The 26,450-nt window shown below is 33.2% G+C and overlaps 3 protein-coding genes across 8 annotated transcripts in view; 2 read left to right on the top strand and 1 right to left on the bottom strand.

Moving 5' to 3' along the window:
• Positions 1 to 26,450, top strand: part of Mp (Multiplexin) — a 250,562-nt gene that overhangs the window by 195,478 nt on the left and 28,634 nt on the right. The gene's annotated exons all lie outside the window — the stretch shown is intronic.
• LOC135135239 (uncharacterized) lies at positions 2,867 to 4,195 on the top strand. Its single transcript, XM_064064260.1, has 3 exons — positions 2,867 to 3,488; positions 3,554 to 3,757; positions 3,821 to 4,195. Exons 1-3 carry the CDS (start codon positions 3,270 to 3,272, stop codon positions 4,193 to 4,195), a joined length of 798 nt encoding a protein of 265 aa, XP_063920330.1. The 5' UTR covers positions 2,867 to 3,269.
• On the bottom strand, positions 4,206 to 6,031 carry LOC135135685 (putative nuclease HARBI1). Its single transcript, XM_064064828.1, has 5 exons — positions 5,384 to 6,031; positions 5,133 to 5,329; positions 4,924 to 5,071; positions 4,705 to 4,861; positions 4,206 to 4,646 (listed from the first exon to the last, which is right to left on the bottom strand). Exons 1-5 carry the CDS (start codon positions 5,639 to 5,641, stop codon positions 4,252 to 4,254), a joined length of 1,155 nt encoding a protein of 384 aa, XP_063920898.1. The 5' UTR covers positions 5,642 to 6,031; the 3' UTR covers positions 4,206 to 4,251.

Raw genomic sequence — 26,450 nt, 5'->3', positions numbered from 1 at the left:
GATCCAATAAAAATTGCAATTATGTACTTTATTTGGTTTAATATTTGAGTATGTACAACTAATACAAATTTCATTCCAGTGTAATGTCCAAAATGTTTGTTTAAGAAATATTATTTATGTTGCAAACATGTTTCTGTTGTGAAATAACCAGTGGATCAAGATCGAGCGTTTATGTGAACAATAATTGAACTTGCGATATTTTCCCCTGAGAACCGATTTCCTTTAGGTGTCAAAAAGTCTTTAAATGTAAAAAAGAAAGTTCTTCATGGCAGCTCATTGCCGGGTTATAAATAAAATATGGCTGCAAAATAGGACTATATTTAGTACTGGTGCCGGGGTCCATTCATTCACAAAATTCCTATAAAACATTTATCTTTTCTCTTGAAGACAGAGTCAACCTTTGTTGTTAAACGATTTTTAAGTTCCACTGGAATACTTTTCAAACAATTAACGGTAATTTTTATTTTTCCTAAAACTTCGTTGAACAAGTTTCAGTTCATAAATATGTATAAACAATAATTTTTAATAAATGTTCAAAATTTTCACGGATAAAATTCAAATCGTTTTGTATACTAAGTTTTACGAAGTCATAGACTTTTAATCATCTGTCCCATCGCGTTATCATAGCTGCCGGAAGAGGTATTCCGAGAATAGGTTGTCTATACATAGGGAAACTCGTAAAGGACCTTTTCGAAAATTTGTTTAAAAACAGAAATCAAGTCATCGGCGTCTGTAAATTGGCCTCGAACAAATTCAGCAATACGACATGGTGTATGTGCAGTACATGTGACATTACATCTTGTTGGAGTAACAAGCAGTTAGAAAAGCTTAAGAACCTGACAATATTTAAATACATTTAATACGTCATTGACATACATCGAAAATAATACGGATTGTAAGGTAATCCCTGGGGAATTTCTGACGACGCAATACTACAATTTGATTGGTCGCCGTTAGAAAAACATTGTTTGGCGAAAACAAATAAGAAATAAAGAAATTCAGTAACGACTAACGAGTTACACAAACCACTTTTTGACAACATGTAGATTGGTGTCTGCTGGTCTACCTTATCAACTCCCTTGACAAGATTTACTTCCCGAGCGTAAGCTAAGGAAGAAATAAGTATCCCCTTTCTGTCTATCTGTCTCTTTGTCTCTGTGTCTGTTACCGTCTGTCGGGATTTTTGTTAGTCAGATTGGACAGATAATTTTCGAAACTATTGGACGTTATTAAGATATAAGCTAAAATAACTACGAATTTACTTAAGAATACGCTTAACAGTTAAAATTCACTCTAAATATCCTTATCCCACCTTCGGAATTTATATTTACTGAAAAGTTTTTGTTTTAACTTTAACGACGCAATTCTTTAGAATACCAATTCGAGTACAGTACTTACTGCTGCACACGGAAGTCGATATGTGTTTACGACATAGGAGTATAATATTTGCTACATGGCGTTAGAGGCCTGATTTGCATCAAAAATATTATATAAAACCGCTAATCAGTACCTAAAAAAGCAGTAGGTAAACAATGCCACAAAACTGTAATTTTGATGTTAACGTTTCACACCACTCGAATAATGATAATAATAATAATAATAATAATAACCCATAAGTCGAAAATTATACATTATTTTTTACTCTATTTCAGAAAAGCGTATTTTAAAAAAGTTTCTTTTTTTGGTGAACATTTGAATTCATTATTATTCTAATGTATGTTCAACAGAGCTCCCTGGACAAAATATTTCTTACTGTTTCAAGCGTTCTTGGCAAATACTCGTATGTTTACCATATTTTTATTTAAAACATCTTATTCATGGCGGTTAGAGGCAGAAGAATTTCTTGGATCTGGAATAGTATGTCGTTTTATTATATAGAATGCAGATTTATCTGTGCCAATAAATGCGGGAAATCTAAGACAGAATTTAGATTTTTACACAGAAATACGATACGGGCTATTTTATTTCTGAGTTAAGCAATTTGTTGATATTTATCTCAAGGATGAATAGACTCTAACCGCTCGAAGGCATAAAAATTTGAGAAACTTTCTGTGTGCACAACAACACAACGACAATATAACGTGGGAACCAAAGTATCAAGACGCACTCAAGCTCACTTCTGACAAATGCATTAAAATTACGTAATAACGTCGAGATTTTAGAAAATTGTCTTCTGTTACGTGCGATGTGTCCTTGAGTTTAAGTGAAGTTTTTCAACGTATTCCAAAAATGACAGTGTTCTATCTCACTACACCCACTTTGTTCAACACAGTGTCAACACTGTCAGCTAACTTTTATTACTCAAACAGAATGATATTGTTTTTGAATGCACATGACAGTATCAACGCTTTTTTTATTGAAGGAAATTAATTTTGTATGCACAATATTATAATAATAATAAGTTTATTACGCCAAAAAAAAGGCAATACATAATTAGTTAAAAAAAAACAAAAACAAATTATACAAATAACAATTTACGGCATTCTCTCTTGAATCTATTAAATGAAACACCAAAAAATTCTAGGTTCTTACAGTATTGGTTAGCAAGTAAAATCATACTGTTCAAGGGAGAATGAAGCGCATAATTCCTTCGATGATAAGGTACAAAAAACACATAAGGGGAACGGACAGTTCGAACAGGTATATTAAAATAAATCATAGATAATAAATCGGGCGCATCTACTAAACCATTTACTAACTTAAAGATAAAACACAATTTGTGATAAATTCGACGATTTTCTAAACTACTAATTGATACATAACTAGCAACCAGCTGAGTATTCTCTAAAATAATGTTTTTTAAAGCGAGTCTATACATTAAATATTTAAGAAAATTGTTTTGTACAGCTTCAAAACGCCTGGGTGCTTATTCTCGAAATCACACGATGTGATCATTCCCACATAGGATGGGATCGTTCATATCACACGGTTTTCTCTCAGTGTACATAGAACCGTATTCTTGAATGACAAGAGAAGAAGGATTCTCCTAGGAACAACATGTCCAACCCATGGTCCAACGTTGTCGGTTTTCAAGAGAAGACATCAGCCAATAAAAATATTGAATCACTGTTGTCCTAGTAACGCCATTCATTTATAAATGTCAAATTTGATTAAAGACGTCAATTTTTCTGTTATTAGTTTTTGTTCTTGGTTTAGTGCGCTCTTCGACGAAGAATAATAGACTATCACAGGTAAAACTTTATCTTAATAGGGAGCAATTTATGAATCATCCCCTAGAAATTTGTTTTTCATAAATTTTTTCGATAGAGATGGAAGGTAATACAAAAAAGGCGGTGAGATGTGGTTCCATAACCGCAAGACAAAAAGAAATGCTGGTGGCATTTATGGAAAATCATCCCCAATTGAAAACGGGAAAATTTTCAAATATTTTTACCCATAAGGACGCTAGAAATTTATGGAGCGAAGTAACCGTTGTTCTGAATCAATGTCCAAACGGCAGTAAAAAGGAATGGGAGCAGTGGCGAAAAGTAACTAATTTTATTATATTGGTTATAATAATGAGTCTAACTAAGTACATATTTATAAAATTTAGGTATGGCAGGACTTAAAAAAAAATGCCAAAGCCAAAGCTGCTTCCATTTCAAGTAATTTAAGAAAAACTGGGGGTGGGCCGGGATCCGAAGAAACAATGGACCAACTGGAGAGCAGCATTATAGATTTAATGGCTCCTACAGAGATACATGGAGATATGGGTGTATCAGAGTCACAAGTCTCTTTTGACGGAATTTCGGTACTTGTAAGTAAAACAGCAAGAAATTAAATTTTAAATATTTAAAGTTAAGTGTACCTGTATCAATAGGGCAACACTGACGCAGCATCATCCTTTAGTATTAATAACCATGTAAACGACAATGTAGAAGCTTCCACATCCACAATTTCTACAATTCCCGTGAAAAATTCGAAGGCAGTGACGAAAACTAGGCGGCTCAACAAGACTCACAGGTTAAAGACATCATTGCAAGCTTCGGAGCGATTACTCACAATAAGTGAGAAAAAAGAGCAGTACCTGCAGTCTTATTACAAAGAAAAAATCGCTATTTTGAAGCAAGCGGAAGAAAGACGCAGGAATTATGAAAACAAAAAATTATGCTTTCTCGAACAGCAAGTTAATGTCCAACAGTCGTTACTGGAAGAACTACGACAGCTAAAAACTGCAATTCTGTCCCGCAAATAACTAGATTAGATTTTGTTCGCCACTAATCATTTATAAATTATAATAAAATAATAGTTTCAGTTAAAATGATTATGTATTATACGCTGTTGTAACTGCCTTGCGGCAGCTAAATCCGGATTAACATGGGCCATTTGTACATCGTCATATATTTCGTCATCATTATAAAGACCTAAGTCCGCTTGTTCCATCTCTGCGTCGAACTCTGGTTCTGGAATTCTATGTTGTAAACACATATTGTGAAGTACAACACAAGCATTAATAATTTTTGATGCCATCTGGGGACGATAGTGCAGAACTCGGTGTTTTAAAAGACACCTAAACCGATTTTTTAGAACTCCGTTGCATCTCTCTATTAAACTCCTAACACTAATGAATCGAGTGTTAAATCTTTCAGCAGGACCAGGCTCAGGATTCCTTAGTGGGGTCATTAACCATGGTCGCAGTGGATAACCTACAGTATATACAAAAATTACGTTTTTTATTTGCATTAAGAAAGTTCATATGTATACCAGAATCACCCGCTAAAAAATATGTATCCTCAGGATCCTGACGATAGATTTGTTCCATTACATGAGACATTGCAGACTGCCTCCAAATGTAAGCATCATGGCTACTGCCGGGAAAACGGGCATTCACATTTAAAATTTTAAGGTTTTCATCACAAACCTACAGAAAAGTTAGAATTTTCTTAAATTTATTAACTTCTTTGATACTTTTCTGTTACATACCAACTGCACATTAATGGAATGGTACTGTTTTCTGTTGACATATATATGTTCAGGATATAGGGCATCATGTATAACAGGCCGTACAATCGCTACATGTGTACAATCGATACACCCTACAATGCCCGGTAGATGATGCTTCTGAAAAAAACTAAAAAATGTTTGAATCCAATATCTTTTTGTCATTATGCATATATCTAATAAGTACCAACCGAAGACGAAGTTGTTGTAGTTCCTCTCGATTCGCCGGGAAATGAATCCAATTATTTAATATTTGAGGTTGACATAAAGCATTAGCAACTTCTTTGATGGCCCGACTGGTACTTGGCTGGCTCAAAGACACATATTTATTTGTGCCAGTAATTTCCTGATAACTACCAAAACCAAAAAACCTAAGTGCTGTAAGTACCTAAAGTCCGTCAATACGTCATTTGCAAATCCGTCCATTTATTAAGATCTTTACCTTATGTTGAATGCTAATAGCGGAACTTCGAGATGCTTCTTGCATAAACGGTCGAATCGTTTCTATAATATTTCGCGCCAAGGCCTTATTTACGCGAAAATATTTTCTAAATTTATTTTCGTCTAGTTGTTCAAAAGGATCAACTTGATGTCGTATTTGCAGTTCCCGAAGTGGACGCTCCACTTGCTCTTCAGCATCATCGAGATCGTCCATGACTTGATTAAACAATGCCAGATCCAATGGGTCCAACGGATCCATTAATTCAAAAACTGCTTGTCTGTTTTGTTTACAGAATAAAATTTTCCAATTTTTCAACCTTCTACAATTGTTTCCAATTGATTTAAACCACTTTGAAACAATTCAAATTAAGAAACACTTTTAAATACCACTGTAAAACTAAGTACACTAAGAACAAAATATGAACACGATACGCTGAGTATTGACAACTTTTACAAACGCCTTCTTCAAAATTTCGATCCTTCTCCCGAAAAATACCAAGAGAACAACGTTCCTACGATTTTCAGGAGATGGGAATAAGCTCCCAGTTTCGAGAATTCGGTATAGCTAATTTCGTGAGAAATTACCTCTCATTCCCTCTCTTTTCTCCCGATTTTGTGATTCCTACGATTCGAGAATAAGCACCCTGATGTGGGAAGAATAAAACGGTGACCAAATAAGAGTGTTATATTCTAACAAGGATCTTACGAGAGAACTAAATAATATGACTAATACACGTATATCATTGAAATCAGTAGACCACCTTTTAACACAACCTAACATTTTCCTACCTTTAGAAATTATTGTATCATAGTGACAATGAAAACTTAACTTAGCATCTAGTAAAACACCTAAATCTTTAATTTCTTTGACCACAGATAGTGCAGTACCACATAAAATATAAGAACACGGAGATGAAGCAAATTTCCTGCTAAAACATATAACCTGACATTTATCTAAATTGAGTGACATATCATTAATTTTGCACCATTCTTCAATTTTAATTATATCGGATTGTAGGACAACAGTATCAGTAAGTGTGCGTATGCTCTTAAACAATTTTTGGGTCATCAGCGTAGAGAAGCGTATTCGATGTAATATTCGAAGCAATATCGTTAATGAAGATATGGAACAGAAGTGGGCCAATGACTGAACCTTGCGGAACACCTGAAGTAACTAGATATTCATTTGAACTGACTCCGTTCAAATGTACACATTGATAACGGTCTAATAAATATGTTTTAAGGGTGGCGTCTGGTTCGGTTTCGCCCAATACTAAATACATTGAAAACATCGTCGTAGTTTCCGGAATTGCATTTTTAAAATACTGAAATCTCCAACCAAGTCAGAATCTAAGTAAACCTGTATTCTGCTACCGCATCACAGCTCGTTTAATACCGATTTCTCGTTTCAATAGATTTTGACTTTTCGCGAGTTAGTTACCTCAGTCGTGGATTTTATAATATTATAAATGGTATCAAAAGAAAGCTGACACTTTTCCCCAGGGGACTTCCTATCTCAGAGTGCAAAAAACTTCAGCACTTCGTCAAAAAATGCATCAATGTGCCGGTTAAAATGTGATGTAAAAGTTGTTCAACTTTATAATTTTTTTTTGTAAAAACTGCATACTAGATATGAAAATAAATATGGAGGTCCCCTGGACTGAAGTTTGTTAATTCGAAATATAATTTTTTTAAAGCGATATATCTGATATTTTTAAAATGCAACTCCGGAAACCGCGACGATGTTTTCAATGTATTTAGTATAGGGCTAAACCGAACCAGACGCAAGCCTTAAGCCATGACAGAAGAGGATCACGAAGTCCGTACAAATATAGCTTTTTTAAAAGTATAAAATGATTGACAGTGTCAAATGCTCTGAAGTCAGTGTAAACAGCATGAACATCTAAGTTATTTTCAAAGTCATCGAAAATATAATTAACAAAAGTAAAAAGATTGGTTAAAGTTGATCGTTTTGAAAAAAATCCATGCTGACAAGGAGTTATCACAGTTTTAAATTTCTCAAACATTTGAGCAGCTACAATGCTTTCAAAAATTTTTGACGGAGTACACAGCAAACTTATAGGTCTATAATTTTTTATTTCAACCTTTAAACCTGTTTTAAAAATAGGAATGATAAATGCTGATTTCCAGATAGTCGGAAACTTGCCAGAATTAGTAGATCGATTATATAATCGGCAAAGGGGATCAGCCAGAGATTTGCTGCATGTCTTAAAAAAAGATTGTGGGAGTCCATCAGGCCCTGAACAGTTTTTGTTTTCAAGGCTTTCTAACGCACTGAGAACGGAGGAGCTCTCAATTACGACATTATTTAAATCAACAGGTTGATCTACATGAAAGTTGATATTGTCAAAATTGATGTTCTTATTACTAGTAAATACTGAGGAAAAATGTGTAGCAAAGCACTCTACGATTTTCTCAGCACCACACACTTGCATGTTGTCGTAAATCATATTTAAAGGAAGCTTACTGCATGTGCTAGATTTACTTTTAACAAAACTCCAAAATTTTTTCGGGTTAACCATGATGGCATTCTCTGACTGTTCAACATACGAAGAGTAGGATCTACTAACAGCAGCTTTACAATCATTTCTAAGTGGCGAGAAAATTAAGTAATCATCAAAGCCTTTGCTGATTTTATAGCGCTTATGAGCAGCTCGCTTTAAATTAATTAAATTTCGGACTTCCTGGGAAAACCACACAGGAAAGCGCTTCTTACATTTGTTTTTAAGAGGAACAAATCTATCACAGGCATAAAATAAATGTGTGTAAAAAATAGAAACAGCAACATCAATATCACAACAATTATCAATACAATTCCAGTTAACTGATAACAAGTAGTCATTGATTGCATTGTAACTACCATTCTTAAAGTCTAGATATGTATCACAGAAATCATCTAAAAAAATATCACAGTCGTAAATAGTAAACTTAAAAGGAGGGTGGAATAAGTCCTTTATGATTAAGTTATCACAGTTCGAAAAACAAAGGTCAAGTACATTATTAGAACAATTAATTGACAAAATAGTTAAATTGAGACAGATCGAAGGAATAAAATTTATCAAAAATTAAGAGGTCTTTTTCTGACTTGACATTGACAGGTACATACATATTAGTGTCAACGTCCTGAATCCACCTAACATTACATAAATTATAATCACCTAAAATAAATACAGTGGAGTCAGCGTAGTCATATACATTTTTTTTTTACATTTTGTACATGGATAGAATAATCATCAATGTTAGAATCTGGCGGAAAATACACAGCACAAAAAATGTACCTTTTGTTAATAAGTTGAACAGAAACCCACAACTCTTCAATATTGGCGGTAATACTTAACACACTCGGTGCAAGACAACTTTTAACCGCAATCATAACACCACCTCCAGATTTTTTAACACTGTTACCAGAATTCCTGTCATTACGAAACACTACGTACCTATCATCAAGCACTTCTAAACAAGAAATAGCTGGAGTCAACCATGTTTCGACAAACACAAGAACGTCATAATTTTCACAAGCACAAGACAAATAACAATCTTTGAGCTTGGTGCGGAGGCCGCGAACATTTTGATAATAAACGCTAATTTCTCTTACGTTATTGGAGTTACCTCCTCTGAGTTTAAAAAATTTGGAGATTTATTCAAAGATGGAATTGCCTTCGAACTAGATTGTTGACATAGCGAGGAAGGAACATTAGAAGCTTGATTTTCAATACTAGGAGGCGCGGCTTTGGTTTTTGATGGCAGGAATTTCCTGACTAACGCTCCTTTGGGCCACGAATCACCATTGAGAATATTGTCAGATTCAGATTGACAAATTTCTAGTTTAAAAGATTTATAGTGCTCATCAGATCTTAATAAAGTACATTTTGCATAGCTAATATTAAGTTCACTATGTATATAATTTTCAACGTCATCAACATTCATTGCTGGATCTATACGACTAAAAATAATAGAAATGTTTTTTTTCAATAGTGCGTAGAGAAGAATTTGATTTCTTACCAGTAATAAAACGTAATTTTCCATTAGCTTTTTTCGACGATTCTTTGCGTAGATATCTGGGTTGCTCCCAGCCATGGCCGTTATTTTCCTCATGTTGAATTGATGCAAAGGCATTTCCCCAAGGATAGCGTTAGTTTTTAAAGTTTCTCTCTTATCGGAGTGATTAAATTTTAGCAAAGACTGAGCATTTTTACCATCGAATACCGAAGATAAGGGTTTTTCTACCGCGGATTTGTAGTTAACTTCACTTTCATTGTTAATATATTTGCGAGTCACATTATCTTCATCAGTTACCTTCTTCTCTGACCGAATCAGGTCCTGATGGTTACATATCCACGATTTTTTGTAACTATTATATGAAGATTCATCCTTATCGCAATCATAATCCATCCGACACGCAGCATCACTCTTCTTAGTTGATTTTAAAAACACATCCTTAGATAACAATTTCATAAGATCATCTTGACTCTCCCTGAGCTTAGTAACATCCGCTCTCAAAAATTCGACTTCTTGTCGTAGTTTTTCAGTTTCCGATCTAACAACTTTACTCAAAATATCCGTAAAGAGAGAACTAGACAAAAATGATGCAACTAATGGTTCATTCAGCAGATCCACATCCGATGGAGTATTGGGATTACTCAACACAATGTTAACACCGCAGCACTTTTTAATTCTTTCCACACAGCTAGGATGAAAAACAGTTCCACACACACCACAAATTGGACCATTTTTCGCCTTTCTTTTGCAACCCTTGCACACTAACTCATCACTAATTTTATTTAACAAATCACTGGAACCACCAGCAAATAAGCGTGCGTCCGTCATGACAGACACGCGGAGAGTGTAACATATCTACTCCAGATTTTTTTAATAAATTTTTAAGACACATTGGGATTACGTATAGAATATATCTTAATCACATCCGTATTTAACAGAGAAACACATTTAGTGACGCAACTGCAACATTGATTAAGATGTTAGACAGAAACGTCCCAAGACGGGAGTCGTAAGGTACTCCTAACGAAGCCATGATTTTGTCAAGAGAACGACCATTGATAAATACAGTTTGTTTTCGTTTACACAAGTAAGAATAATCAAATCAGGTGTACCACTCGATTTACTAAGGGTATTTTATAAGATTCCATTTTTACTGTTTTCAATACCGGCACTGGTATTTAAGGTGATTTAAGTAATTAGGCTAATGTGCATCACAACACAACATAAAACATAAATATAAACTACTTCGACGACCACATGTTGAGAGACATAAGTTTGAGGTCTTTTCGTTTTGATCTTGTCACGCAACATGTAACCATCGAAATAGTTTTTTTTTCGTGGACTGTAAAGCGTGCTTTTTATAATAACTCTAATGAAAATCGACTAAAACTAAATCAAAGGTTGACAGTCTCATCTTACACATTCATAGTTTCATGCCATTTTGAAATCAAATATCTAATAAGTATGTAGTAACTAGTAATTATTCATTCAAGATTTTTTCGACATAAAGTAGGCATTGATATTTGTTCTTCATGTGTGACAAACTGATTCGATGGTATAATAGTATACAAAACTTCGGGGAAAGGTTCGTTCCTTTGTCGAGAAAATAGTTCACCTGGAGGCTACGCCCTGCGCCCCTTAGTAAATTATCTTTTCTCTCGAAAACAATGAAACACTTTCCACCTCGGTGTGTCATATAACTAATAATACCTATATGTACTAATGTTTGTCGGAAGTAGGAAGTTTGTCTTACGAAAAAATTCGACACTTGTAAAAACAGTTTCAGGTCACCATGATTATGATGCATTCACACAACCACAAAGTATAAAGCTTAGATCCACATGAAGTCACTGAGTTTTTAAATTTTTGAATGCAATTTTCTCGTTCATTAAAATCGATACCTACATATACGAAGTTTTTATTGTTCTTCTTAGAATTGTTTTTAACTAGATTTTTATATTATTAATCTTAGATGGAATTATCAGTTCTTAAAATAATAGATGAACAGATGAATTTTCTACAAGGATCACAGAAAATAAGTTACAAAGGAAAACTCTAGTAGTTAAAACAAATGAATCAGTCAACAGTCTCAAAAATGAAATAACAAACTCTTATTAACAATCGTTACAGAAAACAATGCCGACCTATTTCAAACGTACTCGACCTCTTACGATATGAAATTCCCTGTGCTACTCCGAAGTGTTCTCTCTCTCTCAACGCGAAACAGCAAGTGGTTTCATCGATGTCGCTTTGCACGATGACGATGGTACCTTCTGGCGGTAACCGATGTAACCGAATCTGGTAATAACCAACTTCTGGTGTTTCTGTGCTTCACGCTTTTGCTCTTGGCTAGGCTTTATTTGTTGGTTGTTTAAGAATAGCTTTATTCACGAACTCCATTCAAGCACATGACTGTCACACAATGTTAATAATATTTCCTTATCTTATTAATGTTTATGACATATGTATGCCTCCCGACCTTATAACAATAGTGGACGCATTGCTGCTAGTTACACTCGATCATCAGCGATCCCAGAAAAATATTGTTATATAATTGGTCGAAGGTTATTCGACAAAACTTCCCTCGCCCGTAAAGTATGGTCAAACAAATTATCAAATTTAACTTTGAGAATTTTATTCTATTATGATGACCCCTATGAGCTAAAACTAATGTACATGTGAATTGTTAAAGTACAAGTAAAGAGGTGTTTCGATATTTGATGAAGTCATCAACATTTTTACAAGGACACATATATCAATTTGAATAGGTGGAATATAATACTATTAATAACAGTACTGTAGCCTCATTCATTAGTATTTTTGAGTCACTTTGTATAAGTAATACAAAAAAATATGAATGCATTGATAAACCACAAGTATAAATTCATAATATTTTGCATATTTTAGATTTTTTTTAAAGGATTTATTCGGTAAAATTTTGAGATGACGTCATCAACTGCTTTACGAAAGAATAAATGGATTTTGATTACTGACGGATTTACTATGCTTACGATAACCGTATAATGTTTGCAAGATTTCAGAGCATTCGGTTTCACAGTTTCAAAGTTAAATTACAAAATTTTGAAACACTTTTTTTTTTCAAAAGTCTGCATATTTAGGGTAATAACTCAATCAAGTTAGATTCATAAATCATACATGAAGGAGTATGTTAGTTCATAAAATTTAAATAACATTTATTGGGCAAAATATTGTAAGATGATGTCATCAGTTTTTAGGGGAGTCGTAAGCGGATAAATTTTGATTAACTATATTTACTACGTTTCCCATAACCTCGAAACGTTTGCAATGTTTCAGAGCATTTGATTTGGCAGTTTTAAACATAAATTGCAAAATGTTGTTATACAATTTTGAATTTGTTTCCAAAAATCTGAATGTCTAGGGTAAAAACGTAAAAAAGTGCAGGAATATCTTATTTCATAAAATTTAAGTAAATACTCTTATTAATATTTGCTACTGTAAATTTTTGAGGATAACATCCTATTGTTAGTGGAGATGATTAACCAAATTTTGGTTAGCGTTTTACCATCTATATGATATTTCTAATACACATATAAAATTTGTATGTGGTTTCTTAGATTCTCTATCTAACACAAATTCGGTTAGACAAACAGGCAGACAGACGGAAACGGGAGACCTATTATTTCGTGCTCTAGCACTCAGGAAGTAAAAATTTGTTATCAAAACGTTATCCCCCCCCAAAAAATTGATGACGTCATCTCATCCTATCGAAAATGTCCAAAATATAATGAGTCCATACTTGTGATTTATCATTGCCTTCATATTTTTAGAATTGCATATATGTAAAGAGTGACTTAAAAAGCATGACTGAGTCAATGTATTTTATGGATTAAATCAGGAACTGCAAAATCGATTGCTTTGAAACCTCGCAGACGTTTCAAGGTTATCGCAAACTTCGTAAATTTTTAATCAAAATATATCTGTCTAACCACCCTACCCCAGTTATTCATTAGATAAAATAAATTTAATAAAATTAATCACTCTCTATTTTTTTATTCATCAAATTAAGAATGAGTCATCCCATTTTCTCGAAAATGGAAGAATAAGCACGTCTTTATTTAATATTGATTACTAAAGAACTATAATAATAATATTCAGAACATTATGTCCCATTGTGGCTTAATTAATAACTTTAATCCTCTGTTTTTTTTTCTACGTAACATTCTTCCGATGAATAAACATAAACATTTCAAGTTATTACTGAGAGGCCATTTTTACTTATTGAGCGTAAGCTGTAACTAAGGGCAGCCTCCCTTAACCAAAGATAAATTACAACTTGTCTAGGAATAGGGGAGGCAACATTTTCTCACATCTAAAATCAAAATAAAATGCAATGTTTTATTTGATAAGCTGAAGTGGAAGCAATAAAAAGGTCTAAACTATCGCATTGCGGTCCAGTTATTGCAATTCGTAGAAAATGTCGTTTAGTTTAGTTTCTCTGTTTCACTCACGTGTACAACTCAACAAGCGTTATCGCTATTTGTCTTATATTTAAATGTTTTTATTAAATTGTTCCATTATTTTATTGATTAAATCAAGATTTAAGAACGACTCACTCCATTTTCTTGAAAATTTGAGAATACAATACTGTTATTATTATATATATTACACTGCATCTATCCAAATTGATAGTATACATGTCCTTGCAAAAATGTTGATGACGTCTTCACAACATTTTATAATTGGAAAAACTCACTTGAACAAACGCGTAGCATGCTTCTTTATGGGCTGTATGGGCGAGGGAAGTTCTGTCGAAATAATCTTCGACCATTTTTTTTGCTAGTTTCAATTCTTGTCTATAGTAATGAGAAGTTTTGAGCTTTGGTTACTTCGGATGCTTTCGTACATTTGGGAAATATTTAAAGCCTCTAGTGTTTTTTATTTTTTATAAATCTTTGTTAACCCTCATAATACCAAACTTTTTTTGTGGCACGTAATACCGGTGGGGTCTGTAGTGACCCCATACTTTCTAAGATTTCTCTGTACTTAAAATTGTTGGAAAGTTGGTTAGAATTGATATTTTTATTTATTAAACATTTAAAAACTATTATAAAATTTAAAATCATAATATAATATTCTTCATAACATTTAAAAAAAAAATTATAATTCTGTTGAACATTCTACACTAATTATTATTTGCTGATGTTCGTTGCAAACCAAACGACTACAATATTGGCATCTTCTGGGGTACTTTCTATCCAAGTTTCTGGGACATTTCCAACATCTACCTCGTTTTAGCTTTTGCGTTTGTTGCTGTATGGATCTTGCAATGTGGGTACCCATAATTCAAGAAGTGTTCTGTTCGGTGATAACTTGTCCGAATCTCGATTTTTTCTTCTGGCTTCAGCATTATCAAAACGCAGACATTGAGAAATTAGGGTAAACCTGTTTCTGCTCATAGTTTCGTTGAATATAGGACGGCCATCTTCTACGTTCCACAAATTCGTAATTCCTTCATTATGAGATTTGTAATCTCCTGCCAGGATTAGCAAACCAACAAAACGTAGAAACTCATTCGCGTCCATGGTTTTCCATACGTCTCCGTACTTCGGTTGACCTTCTGCATTAGTCCACTGAACAATGTGATTTACAATAGTATCTCTGAAAAATAGTTGAAAACTACTGCAAATTGTGTCCACGTTCCGCCTAGCATATCTTGTAGGTCCTTCTTCTTGATGCATAATGTTGCGCACTGGTTGTCGTCCTGTTCTCTGTGTTAGTGGGTCTAAGTACCATTTTTCGAGTTTATTTTTCAACCTGAAGTAAGTACCATCTAAACATTTTTTGTCATAATTTTGAAAATAATGAAAAACTTACATAAGAAAATTTAGTTGTTGATTTTCACTATTAGCAGATACAGGTTCTGCGTCGGACGTATTTTCGGAGTCGTATTCTGACCTCACTTCAGCCAAATCCTCTTCTTCGCTATCATCTGAATTAGCAGTCACATTCTCGTCAACTTCAACATCATTATCACATTCTCGAAGCCACTCTAGTAAAACATCTTCGGCACCTTTGTCGCCTAAACGAACCGAAATTCTTCCAGCCATGACTTTCGATCAAATGAACAAGAACAATGCAACTTGCATAAACGCAGTGTATACAGCACTAACACAAAATTCATGGGAGCACCGGGCAACAAGAGAAGAGTAAGAAAACGGGATTACCAGTAAAAAATCTTAAAATTATATCACCCGTGTAGAAACCAGGGAAGCACTGAACGAGCAAATGATCCGCCAGTGAAGCTAAGAAACATATATAGACCAGGAAAATATCAAAATAAGGAAAGAAATCGATGAAAATTTTAAAATCACTTATTTTGTAACTGGGGTCGCTGATGACCCCAATGGTACTATGTGTGATCTTATCATTTTTTGATAAAATTATGCTAGCTACAAAAATTCTGCTTTAGCCAAACTAAGAAAACAAGAAGTTAAGAAAAGTCAATTTTTTTCAGAATTTAAAATAAAAAAATTTCAATAGAAAAACACGTTCAAACTGCGCTTGGGGTCTCCAATGACCCCATGGTATTATGAGGGTTAAACCATTTGGCCTTCATCTCACACAAGTACCATACATGTCAGAGAAATCCGTTCTAAACTTCGTTATAAATTTATAAAGTTTCGCCTGGCTTATCGATTAGGTTTTTTTTGTAAATATGACTGCCTGTTGCGCTTTTCTTTTTTAAGATTCATAATTCATAAACAAATCTAAGTGGTCTCTAGTTTGTTCATTTATAACTTGAATATAATACTTTAAAGAAGGTATATTGGTTATGATGTTATAGTAACAAGTTTAACTCTTTGAACATTGACTTTTGTTAGTTCGGTTACAGTATGTTTACAATTCTAAGAAGTATTAACGTGTAAGTACCAGACGATGTTTCTGTTCGTTATCTGATATAAAGACTGTGTTCAAGTCGTCTGAGATAATAACTTGGGTTTTCTTAAATCTACTTTCTAGAAGCTTAAGGAGAATTTCGAAAATGTACTCCTAAAACTTCGAAACAAAGTTCAATGCAAAAGTCTCTGACAGAAATTTCTTCGGCTCTTATATGGTTTTCAAGATAGATAGCTACTCCCCCCTGACCCTTGTTATTTTTGAAATTTTGAAAATTGCAAACCAAAGTTGCTTCTTCTATAAACCAAAATATAATATTTTATTAAAGTAGTCCTATTTTTAGCAATCTTTTAATAATAAAATAATAAAAGGAAGTATAATAATAAAAACAATACTATGTTGAATAGGGTGTAAGTATAAATAAAACTTTAGATAAATATAATGACTACATTTTAATATTCATGATTGTGATCGTTAAAGTAGTTTTATTTAGAGAAAAATTGAAACATTTTGTGGCGTAAATTTGATAAATTATCATCAATAATAGCACTAGTTTTAGAAATGAAAATTAAAAACCCTGTTAGTTTAATTTAAATTTATTACTTAGTATGCGCGAACTCTACACACCACGATCTGAATTTCTGTTTTAATTTAGTTATATGTTTTGCTTGTTAAAATAATATTTCGATGGCAGTATCTTTTATATAACCAAGTTGTCAAAGATTAAATTTTCAAAAATACCACTTACTTATAAAATCTGTTAATTAACAGTGGAAAAATAGTACTGCACATTTTGTATGAACGAAAACAACAAACCAAAGGTAATTTTATAATGTTTTATGCTATTATTTGGTGTTTCAAAATTTATCACTAAATATAGACGATAGTCCACACAAAACCGTGAAACTGATTGTTATGAGAACGAACTTGCGGTTTTGAATGTTTACTTTCCAGAATAGTTCAATAATACTGACGTCGCGCCGTGTTGTTTTTTATTTTTGCGACTTTTTAAAAATTCTAGAATGCAAAACTATAAGTTGGCCATTTGCATCAATCTGTCATTTGACTGTTAATAATTTTGAATATTTAAAATGCTCATTACTCGGTACATAAGTAACTTCTATAACAGAATTTTTAAGTTTTTAGTGCAACCATTAAATGTATAATTCCATTCACATTTTTGCCATTTTGAATGCGCTTTGTAAGAAGCAGCTATACAACATTATTTTGTTTCACTGACTTCAAAGTCGGATCAAAATTTCAGTCGGAAAGAATTATTCTCTTTCCTCTGCTTGTGCGTGCGCTCTTGCATGAAATTTTATTTTATTTTTGCGTTGTATTTAAATTTAACTTTCATCACCTGATGCAGTAGATTTAATGGAAATTGTAATTATTTCTACCAACATCGTGGATGGTTCCTGCTTAATAGAAATTTAATTCCATTTTATTTAAGAAAGTTTAATCTAAAATAATTAAGTGGAACTTTAGCGGCTATTTGCACATCTCACTCGTTAAATATCCAGCAAAAACGCTTTTATCCCAAAACAAAACGCCAAAACGTTTTCAGAATATAATGGGCTTATATGCATTTTAAACAGGTTCTCGCATTTTTTATCTTGTTTCTGGCACATAGGTATATTAGTTACAACAATTAATGAAATTAAATATATACAGGGTGATTCTTAATAAATTCTTGGGAACATAAATGCAAATTTTTAAAGTTATAAGAAGTTTAAAAATAAACAAGAATTTATTACAAAAGCATTTAAACAATCAATTTGATAATAATTACTGAGAACGACCAACATTAGGTACAATACATATTTCAATCCTCCGCTGCATTAATTGGCGCACACGGTCAGGTGAGATCAAAATACATGACGTAAACTATGTAGCATACGAAAATGCCGATTTCAGTTACCGTTCCTCGATCGACTCTCTGTTATATAGCAGTTTAATTATACAAGTAATCTTCAAAACTACTGAATTTTTAGAACTAACATGTAAATGGTATAACGCTACCCAAAAATTGTGTGTACCTACATCCCCGTCAAAAATTTTAAATTGCCATCAACATACTTCTGTACCTGTAATTGGTCTACCTTTAGTTTTGACCTTGCGAATGTAGGTTTAGAAAAAAATTCAAAATTTGTAATAAAAATTTATAACTTATCTCAAAAAGTACAAAACCACTTGCGCTGAAATTTTTCACACGCGTTAAAATTAATGTGAACATAATGTTAAGTCGGTGATTATGTGTGTGAATCAGCAGGGTTTCAAAGAAATTCTTTCAGATGAATTGTAAAATTATATTGTACATTCTTTTGCAATAACCCCCATATATATACATAATTAAAAATGAGAATGGATAACTAAACCACAGATAAAGGAGCAATTATGATTCTAGAGATTTTAAGTAAGATTTTCTCAACAAAATTTTAATGTCATTACTTTTTTGAAGGACTTAATTTTTTTAATAAGCTCTAGATGTTGAAATTCAAAAATATACATTCATGAAAAAAGTACACGCTGCATGTTTGTGATGAGCTTTTTTTAATAAAATTTCGTGATGACGTAATCATTTTTATATGCACAAAAAGATAAATTTTGACACCCACAATGTAGGTATGGCACAATATAGATTTCTATGGAGATTTATATATAACACTGGATTTCAGAGCATATTTTTCAATAAATATTTATTAATCACTTTGTAAGTTGGCGTCATAAAGTTTTTGAATAAACAGGCAAATTTTAATTACACTTTTACTACCTACACAATAATCTTAAAGTACGTCTTCTAAAATTAATTTTACTTTGATTAACTTGTTACTTTCGGAAATTATATTTGTCCAATAAAATTACCAAAAGACCGACAGTAGACAGACGCCGACCACTAATCGACAGAAAGACGGGAAGAGAAGATCAGCATTTTCGTATTTTACAAGCTGTGAAACTTCAAAGAAGGAAACAAGATACCCATGAAAATACCCCCTTTAGGATACTTTCCTAACTTATGCTTGGCAAGTAAAATAATTCTTACACCTGAACCGTCTAAACAAGTCTGCTAATCCATAATTTTAGTGAACATAAATAGTATTTTCATTTCAAATGTATTTTACTGGAGTGCGAGTGTCTGGAGTCTGTTCTTGATTAAATTAACATGAGAACTGAGATAGCTGGCACTCTGCATTTAATAAGTTGTTTTTAAAGAAAGTTTCTACGAATGAAATTTTGTTGTTATGCGTAAACATTATGAAAGAAAAGAAACAGCGTGAATTTAGATTCCAAATTTGTTCAACACAAATTTACTGGTACCATACCACTTAGAAGTTACAAGCACACTGTCGCGCTCAATAGTAATATTAATAACAACAATAAAATACGTTTCTTAATGGAATTAATGATTATTTAGTTTTTTCAATCAATCATCTCCGAAATTATCGGACCAATTGTTGTCAAACCATAGTTTGTCTAATCATCCCCACAAACAATGTGAAAACGTCACCTCGAAATGGAACAGTAAATTTTATAAAATAACATACTCCTACACGTGTGGTTCATGAATTCGCCTTGATTTTTTTGCCCTAGGCATCCAGATTTAAAAAAATCAAAACTGTATAAAATTTTACAATTTAACTTTGAAACTGCAAAACCGAATGCAGTGGGAATGAAGTATAGTCGTGGCAATACCCCTAGTCAAAAACACCTAGAATGTGACATTTTTTAGTAACTTTTCGTAGGTGATTTCTTATATGTTACGAATATGTTACTATGGATAAATCTAGATTTCAAATTCGCAATTATTGAAAGGTACAGGCACTAAAAAGGAGTGTCAATAAGAGAATTTTTTTGTGAATTGAATTTTTTTTTCATTAATTACTAGCGTACGTTCTCTGTTTCCAATTGTTATATTTCATACAACAACTTTATTTTTAATGAATACAGTACACAATCAAAAACTATTATATTCTGCTATTATGTTAAACCCATCAAATAAAAAAATGGTAAATGACTTTTCTTTTTTATAAACTGGTCCATTGAATTACTTAATTAATCGAACTTCATTAAAAAAAGAAAAAACGAAAGCTTTAATAAGAAAAAATTTCAAGTTATAACATATCGACATCTCAATCTTCAAGGCTACTGTTACCATCCTCACTTCCACTCTTACTGTCATCCGAATTATTAACATTAATAATAATTTCTTTCTGTTTTCAAATATCTAAAATTTTTTCATTTTCCCAAGCACAATTTATTATTTTATCAGTATGTTTAACGTAATTGCTTCAATGCACACCCGGAATTTGATTAATCACATTTTGCGAAGTTGCACAAACATCGTTGGGGAAGAGCTGGTTCTTGGAATGATCTTATCATAATTTCTTTTAACTTCCGACAATGCCATTTCAATAGTGTTGAAATGACAGGGGTAAGGTGGCAGCCTCAATACCCAGTGTCCATGATGTTGGGCGTATAAATCTAAATGATAACGTTTTTGGGGTTGTTTGTTAGCCAATATTTCCCAGATTTGGTCTTTCATGGCCTTGGGTGGATGATCAATCCCATTTTTATTTAAATATGCTATCATTTTTTACTTTTTCCAACGTTTTCGAAGAATTTCTTCCTACAAATAAAATAAAGTTTTATTACAATATAATTATGAATACCTAGGGAGACTAAATTGGCACCTCAAGTCTACTATGATAACTTGCGTTATCTATCACAATAAGAGACGGTTACCACAAACTTGGCATCAACTGTTCTTTGAACCATTTTTCAAAATTTTCTTGGTTTATGTTTGTTAGTCATAAGTGGGTGACCTGACGGAAATTGTGACGATCCGGCTCAAAGTACCAAATTTTAGGTCATAAATGGGTGACCTAACGGAAATTGTGACGTTTCGGCTCGGAGGACCAAATGTTAGGTCATAAATGGGTGACCTAACGGAAGTTTTTGTGTTTGCTCGAAGGACCAGCGGTCACAAATGGGTGACCACAAATGTTGGTCACAATGGATGACCAAAAAATGAAGTGGTCACAATGGATGACCAAAATGATGTTGTTGAAACTATAAATATAGTTTCAATGAGACACGACCTTTCTGCTTCACGGTTTATTCGAATCTACTATTTAAATTTACATATTTACAAGTGGTGGTGGTGGGTGAGAGGGTGGAGTCTGCTGCACCCCTTCTCCTTCGCTCTACCTGACTGGACCGAACAATGTTATCATGATAGTCTCCAGAGCTCCTTCAATACAACCGTCTTTTATGTGACTAATTCTAGAAGACATATTTTTCTTCTATTCAAAGTCACTTAAGGGTGGCGTCTGGTTCGGTTTCGCCCAATACTAAATACATTGAAAACATCGTCGTAGTTTCCGGAATTGCATTTTTAAAATACTGAAATCTCCAACCAAGTCAGAATCTAAGTAAACCTGCATTCTGCTACCGCATCACAGCTCGTTTAATGCCGATTTCTCGTTTCAATAGATTTTGACTTTTCGCGAGTTATTTACCTCAGTCGTGGATTTTTTAATATTATAAATGGTATCAAAAGAAAGCTGACACTTTTTCCCAGGGGACCTCCTATCTCAGAATGCAAAAAACTTCAGCACTTCGTCAAAAAATGCATCAATGTGCCGGTTAAAATGTGATGTAAAAGTTGTTCAACTTTATAATTTTTTTTTGTAAAAACTGCATACTAGATATGAATATAAATATGGAGGTCCCCTGGACTGAAGTTTGTTAATTCGAAATATAATTTTTTTTAAAGCGATATATCTCATATTTTTAAAATGCAACTCCGGAAACCGCGACGCATATGATGTTTTCAATGTATTTAGTATAGGGCTAAACCGAACCAGACGCCAGCCTTAAACGTGGACTTTTTGTAGCCTGTAGACAGATATTTCCGATCATCTCAGTGACTGGTCGACACAGCTTTTTGAGTAGCCTATAATAATAATCTATGGGCCACTAAGCTGGGAAGTACATGAGCACTGTTGTTGTTTATCTTAAAATTAACGACATTATCTAAGCAGTTGGAGCCGCTAGTGTTTTCATGTATCATGGGTCTAAAACTATAAGATGCTAATAAATTTGTTAAGCTCGTAGAGTTACCGTGATCTGTGCCAAACCTAACATTGAAACCGCCAATGATTAAAATTCTTAGGCAATTTGTTGAATTGTACTTTCTAATCTATCGGGAAATATGGCAAAAGTACCAGAAACGAATGATATACAATTATTATGTGCCACATAGATACCACATATTTCTATATTTGTTTCTTCGGAGAACTTAACCACCTTATCTATATTTAAAACACTTAAGGAAGAATGATATAATATTACAGTTCCTCCTCCTTTTAGCATAGTTCTACTGAATGAAGAGCCTACAACATACTCCTAATTTTTAATACATAAAGAATTTCAGGCTTGTCAACCAGTATTCGCGTAGACATACAACAGTAAAATCATTATTATCTAAAATTTGGATACAAATTATTGGCGATTTTCTATTTTTTATTTTGCCTAATACCTCAGGAATTTTGTTTTTCTTCTGGGCTTAAAAATAATAATTTCATTTACGGAGGAGTGGTGTACTTTTTGCTGTCTGATGAGCGGGTTTCTTTTTACTTTTCTTGATGCTGTTATCAGTATGTCGTTTAGGCATTTTTGTCTGCACGTCGTCGAAGACCTCAAATGTCACCTGTTTTTCGTCTTTAATGCATGGTTTGTTGTCATCATTTTCATTAATGATTTTGTTCAACAACATTATGTGATCTTGTTCAGTTGTATTCTCTGTCCTAATTCCTGAATAATGATATTTATCTCCCTTACAAGAATTTTTAAGGCTACAATATTATCTTTTGGCAACAATTCGTCAAGAGCATCACTGTATTCACCATAATATATTTGGAGCTTATTTCACTCAGATAATAATTTAGCACAACTAGAGTGATAAGAACGTTTACAAAACTTGCATGTCAATGCATGTTCTGCGTTTTTTTTTTTTTGGAGCACTTACAAAGTGACATGTTTACTCGACCACCAGTATAGTGCAATATATGTATTTCAGCATTTATTTCATTTAAGTATTTGTTAAGGAATGATTAGTTTTTGCTTTGAATACGTTTCTTCAAATTTCTGAATTAATTTTCTATTAATTAATCTTTTTTAAAGATAAATAATAATGGCAGACGTTATAATTGTGGAAACCTCAGTCAACAGTCATAAATAATTTTTTTCTTTATTTAAGACGCAAGTTAATATTATTTTTTATAAAAAGTTCAATTAATTTAAGCAAATATGGAAAAAATAAATCGCAGAAAGATCTTAGAATTCTTTTTCGGGTCGGAAGTTAAAATAAAATGACGTTATTAAACTTTTTGAATTAATTTAACTTTTATTAAATCCTGAAGTACATTTTATAGGACCGACGTAATTAAATTGTTACAAAGCGATTTAAAAGTGTTTTATTGGGTTTCTTTATTTAATATAAAATTAAACAGTTTTATCGCTTACCTAGAGTTACTTGTGTTTTTCAACCAAGCCAAAGTGAAACATTGCCCCTGCATGTCACTGTAATAATCATTTTTTATGCTTCTAATCACTCATTCTTTCTGACAACGTAATGTTGATTTAGTTGAACAAAAAAACTTCATGGTCCTTATCACCTTGCTGTTTGATTAAACTGACAAATAAAATGATAAATTAAGGGAAATTTTCTAACACAGACTATTTCTTTTACCCGTTACGTAAATAGTCACCATATGTGTTTAGTTTTATTTAGATAGTTCATCTATTTTAGGGTTATGATTGAACGAATCAAGCGTTAAAATTTTATGAGTGAAAACAGATATAAAGATAAACAATTACATTGTTTCCAGTGTGACACTTCGCTTATTGTAATTAATATTTATGATGATAGAAATATCAGTCAGAGGATAAAAGATAAATAAACATTGCATTAACATAGGTAATTGTTAAGATTACATTATTACTGTTTTTGTAACATTCTGACGAAGTAATATCCAGTGTTGTCAATTACTTGTTCTTTAGTACTCGTAATGATAGAAGACTTGCCTGAATGCCGATCATTTCCGGATCAGTAGTAATTGTATTCTAGGAGGCTCTCCCCACTGCAGAATATAGAAACTCCTACTACAGTTACAAATTTTTTACTATAGTCTACATTATGTTGATGAAAATTAGTTACAACTACATATCAAATTCAAACTTTTTACACTTCCCACATTACACATCCATCAACCAGTAAAGTTATTCACTGTGTTGCACATGTTTTCATTCAAAACTTTTGTCAAGTGTTGACGTATGACGCTAACTCTGCAACAATTAAAATTGATCATTCCAAGTAAGTCCTTAGTGTTAATTTGCAATTCTATATTTCAGAGTTCTATCATTGCAGTTAATTAAGCTATTATTACAATGAAACATCTAAACGATTTTTTTCGAAAATCGCACTTCGCAGTTAGAAACGTGTTCATATTGTGGAAGTTGCACTCGAGACTCGGGTAGGTTTTGCTTATCCATTTGAGGGCAAACCCAAGTATCGGACTAAGGTTATATTGTACTGTTATATGGAATGTTCTCGAAAGTATTTCTCTCAAGTGGACACGTACCGTTTACAGCAAGGCTCTTAGCGGAGAACTTCGAAAGAAATAGTTCTTAAAAGTATTTTCTTGGTAGATACATGCCGTAAGTTCTAAAATGAATAAATTTCACGAATGAACATGTTCAAATAACGTTTGTAATGAGGAAACCAGGCGATCGCTGCATATTCGAGTTTGCTTCTTAGCAATGAAATAAACAAAAGTTTTAACAATTCAACATTGTGAATTGCTCTAAATTCCTAATAATGTAGCCCAGCATCTTAAAGTAGTAAACAGGAACATCCCAACCATGAACTCCTGTAGTTTAGCTTCGATAGTTTCAGAATTAGGCTAGCTGTAACTACTTAAATTGAGACTTTTCCATAATGAAGCAGACAGTTGTGGGAAATTAACCCTACTAGGGATCTTGGGGAAGTGACGTAATCGTAGACCGGATGTTAATGGATTTTCCCCGCTGGTTTTCCAGCCCGTACGGTTGACTATTCGAACAGATGACGCGCACTTTTCCACTGCAAAAAGGTTCCGTTTTCTGACATACGTAACATGTCAATTCACTGACTTGGTGCTGAGCTGAGCTTCTGTGGGTACTATAAAGTTGAGGAGTCGTGGACGGTTTCCTTCCTTGGTTGTTGCCGTTTGCACAGGCTAAATCAGGTTGAATCATGCTTCTCCATAGAGAAAATTGAAATTTGTCCTGGTTGCCCAAGACGCTTTCCAAGGTTGAACGGAAATCCAATAACTGACTAAAAGATTTAATGTCATGTAAAGCAAAATGGTTTTGGAAAACGGGTAATAGAACACGACAAATTGTTTGCAACTAGGAAATTTCAGGTGAAAGGAGTTCCTAATCATAGTTTGGCGGAAAAAAACACGAGCTCGTCGTTCGAAAGTAGAAAGGTTTGTTCCCCCATTTCATACCCTGTTTCATCCAGTTCCTCTGCCATTGTCATTTGGAACATCTTGGAACTCTTGTACCGCTACTGACGCCGTCACTGGAAATTAATGTAAACGAACTATCGCGTAATAATATTTGTTTATAAGCCTTTTATTGACGTGCTCCCGTCGACCATTAAAAGCGTCTAGCAAGACCCGGATATCACTCAGCATCGACTCAACCTTCGTTTTTTCCACCTTAAAGTTCGAAATTTGAATTCGTACCTATACACTACTTCTCTACGTCTTCCCGCGATCTGTTCCCTAGCTGTCTCTAAATCTAAGCGACGTAACCCACCATTCTTTTAATTCGTGATTGATTTCGCTCGATTTAAAAAAAAGAGTTCCGTTTCAAAATGAGATGACCCCATCATAATTGGGTTTAGTGGTTGGATGCCAAAATCTGTGTAACCCTGCACACGCCAACTACCACAATGTTAAAACGGATCTTGCCCGAGTCCAATAAGACTGCCATCATGAATTAAAGGAATGTAATAATAATAATGAATAGATACATATATGGTATAAAGCTTACCATGAAAAACACCAGGAAAATACTAACAATTAAAGATGAATAGAAAAAGGATAATTAAAATCTTA

This window comes from Zophobas morio, unplaced genomic scaffold (assembly GCF_036711695.1).
Source record: "Zophobas morio isolate AGI-343-1 ecotype UQ-CSIRO unplaced genomic scaffold, CSIRO_AGI_Zmor_V1 ptg000024l, whole genome shotgun sequence".
In the NCBI taxonomy this organism is placed as follows: Eukaryota; Metazoa; Arthropoda; class Insecta; order Coleoptera; family Tenebrionidae; genus Zophobas; species Zophobas morio.
This window is presented reverse-complemented; position numbering and strand designations above follow the sequence as displayed.

What these genes read in the sequence shown, in the direction of transcription:
- LOC135135685 (XM_064064828.1), bottom strand. Translation starts at nt 5,641, where the DNA reads ATGGATCCGTTGGACCCATTGGATCTGGCATTGTTTAATCAAGTCATG. An exon ending in ATTCCATTAATGTGCAGTTG is followed by an intron (nt 4,862 to 4,923) that starts GTATGTAACAGA and finishes ACTTTTCTGTAG; the next exon opens with GTTTGTGATGAAAACCTTAA. An exon ending in TTTTTTAGCGGGTGATTCTG is followed by an intron (nt 4,647 to 4,704) that starts GTATACATATGA and finishes TATATACTGTAG; the next exon opens with GTTATCCACTGCGACCATGG.
- LOC135135239 (XM_064064260.1), top strand. Translation starts at nt 3,270, where the DNA reads ATGGAAGGTAATACAAAAAAGGCGGTGAGATGTGGTTCCATAACCGCA. An exon ending in AATGGGAGCAGTGGCGAAAA is followed by an intron (nt 3,489 to 3,553) that starts GTAACTAATTTT and finishes TATAAAATTTAG; the next exon opens with GTATGGCAGGACTTAAAAAA. An exon ending in TTGACGGAATTTCGGTACTT is followed by an intron (nt 3,758 to 3,820) that starts GTAAGTAAAACA and finishes CTGTATCAATAG; the next exon opens with GGCAACACTGACGCAGCATC.